Source organism: Octodon degus, unplaced genomic scaffold, assembly GCF_000260255.1.
Source record: "Octodon degus isolate 3935 unplaced genomic scaffold, OctDeg1.0 scaffold00116, whole genome shotgun sequence".
Taxonomy (NCBI): domain Eukaryota; kingdom Metazoa; phylum Chordata; class Mammalia; order Rodentia; family Octodontidae; genus Octodon; species Octodon degus.
In genome coordinates, this window is record NW_004524692.1 from 6748984 (window position 1) to 6751005 (window position 2022).

The window sequence follows — 2022 nt, forward strand, 5'->3', positions numbered from 1 at the left end:
TTTTTTTATTGGTACATTTTAGGTACACATGATACCATTCATCATAGGAGATTTGTACCCATATGTAATATATCTTGCTGCTGCTTTTTTTCTGTTCCTCTCTCTCGAACTCCTCTTTGTCTCCTTATTTATGAAAGCTTTGGTTCTATTTTTTCCCTTGTTTTTCTTTTTGTTATTATTGTTCCTTCCTTCCCCCTCCTCCTCTTAGTTCCCCTTCTCATTGGAACATTTTCTTCCCATATCCCTGTTATGCATTTTGGTCTGTACACCAGAGAAACAATGCAATATTTAAATGTGTGTCTGATTTATTCCACCTAAGAGGATGGGCTCAAGGTGGATTCATTTAGCCAGAAATGTCTTGCACTTACCCTTTTTTATGGCTGAGTAGTACTCCATTGTATAAAACACATCTTTTTAATCCATTCATCAGTTAATGGCGTTTAGACTTTCTAAGACTTATTACAAACTATGCTTGGGTGTGCTTATCCTGCTGTGGGATGATGCTTTAATTCTTTCCGGATGATACTAAGAAGGGGAACAGATGGGTTATATGAAACTTCTAGTTTTAGTTTTTGAAGAATCTCCACATTGATGTCCATAGTGGTTGAACCAGTCTACACTCCCGCCAACAGTGGAGAAAGGTTCCTTTATCCCTCAGCATGACCACGATTTGGTACTGCCTGATTTCTTAAAGATAGCCACTCTTTCTGGAGTGAAGGGGAATCTCTGCATTGTTCTGATTTGCATCTCTCAGATGACCATTGATTTTATTGAGAAACAAATATCAATGAGACCCTTTCCAAGCTGATTAATAGGACATTTTCAATAATTAATACATTGCACATTGTTATCTTCTCAGCGGTCATCCACAGCAGAAGCAGCAGCCAGGACATCCCGTCCAAACACTACTACTACAAATCCTTCCTCTCACTGAACCAAGCAAAAGCAGCTGTACATCTATCCTAACTATTCTGTATATACAAATACAAAATGGTCCTTCCTCTGTATCCCCCCTTTCCAGTTCAGTGCTGTCAGAGATGGGTATTCTATTGGCATCTGATGACCAGTGATGTTGAACATTTTTTCATATATTTGCCATTTTGTACTTCTTCCTCTGAGAAGGAAGAAGTGTCTGAGAAGTGTCTGTTCATTTTAGATGCCCATTTTTGGGTAGTCCTTCAACTTAGAGAAATTTTTGAGTTCTTTATATATTCTAGCTATTAGTCCTTTGTCTGAGGAACAGCTGGCAAAAATAATTCATCATGAACTCCAGATATCCCATTTTGTTACTACTTCGTATACATATTCCATTATTTGTGCCCTTCCGAAAGCATTCTTACTGAGCATTGGAAGCCTTTCATCTTTTGTCTTACCCTCCTAATCCCCACACTTTGTGAAAAATTCTGGATCCAGACACATGAAACCACTTTGCTGTTGAGCAAAAGAAATCATGGTATGACAGGAGTGACAGTTTACTCCTCACGTTGTACTGTGATTGCATCTTATGTCAGACTGCTGCATCCTAATGAGATCATTTGAATTGTTCTGTGCTGCTTTCTGTCCTAAAGTTCCCTTCCCTTCCCTTCCCTAGACTCGAAAGATCCTGTCTGCCTGTGAGAAGAACCCCACAGATGCCTGTCAGCTCAATTATGACATGCACAACCCTTTTGACATTTGTGCTGCATCTTACCGGCCCATCTACCGTGGAAAGCCAGTGGAGAAGTGTCCACTCAGTGGGGCCTGCTATTCCCCTGAGTTCAAGGGTCAGATCTGCAGGGTCACCACAGTAAGTATTGTCCTCAGGAATGCACCCGGGGCTGGGGATTTGGCTCAGCGGTAGAATGCTTGCCTAGCAAGCTGGACGCCCTGGGTTCAGTCCTCGGCACCAAAAGCAAAAACAGCAGCAACAACAAAAAAAGTAGGAAGGTACCTGGTACTCAGATGGTTGAGGCAGGAGATTTGCAAGTTCAAAGCCAGTGTAAGCAATTTAAAGAGACCCTGTCTCAAAAAAAGAAAAAAAGA

At 41.0% G+C, this 2022-nt stretch overlaps 1 protein-coding gene across 1 annotated transcript in view; it reads left to right on the forward strand.

The window, feature by feature from the left end:
* Copa (coatomer protein complex subunit alpha) overlaps positions 1-2022 on the forward strand; it is a 57221-nt gene that overhangs the window by 54052 nt on the left and 1147 nt on the right. The window contains exon 32 of the mRNA XM_004639929.2: positions 1592-1786. Within this exon, the coding sequence (XP_004639986.1) occupies positions 1592-1786 (195 nt within the window). The remainder of the gene's footprint in view (positions 1-1591; positions 1787-2022) is intronic.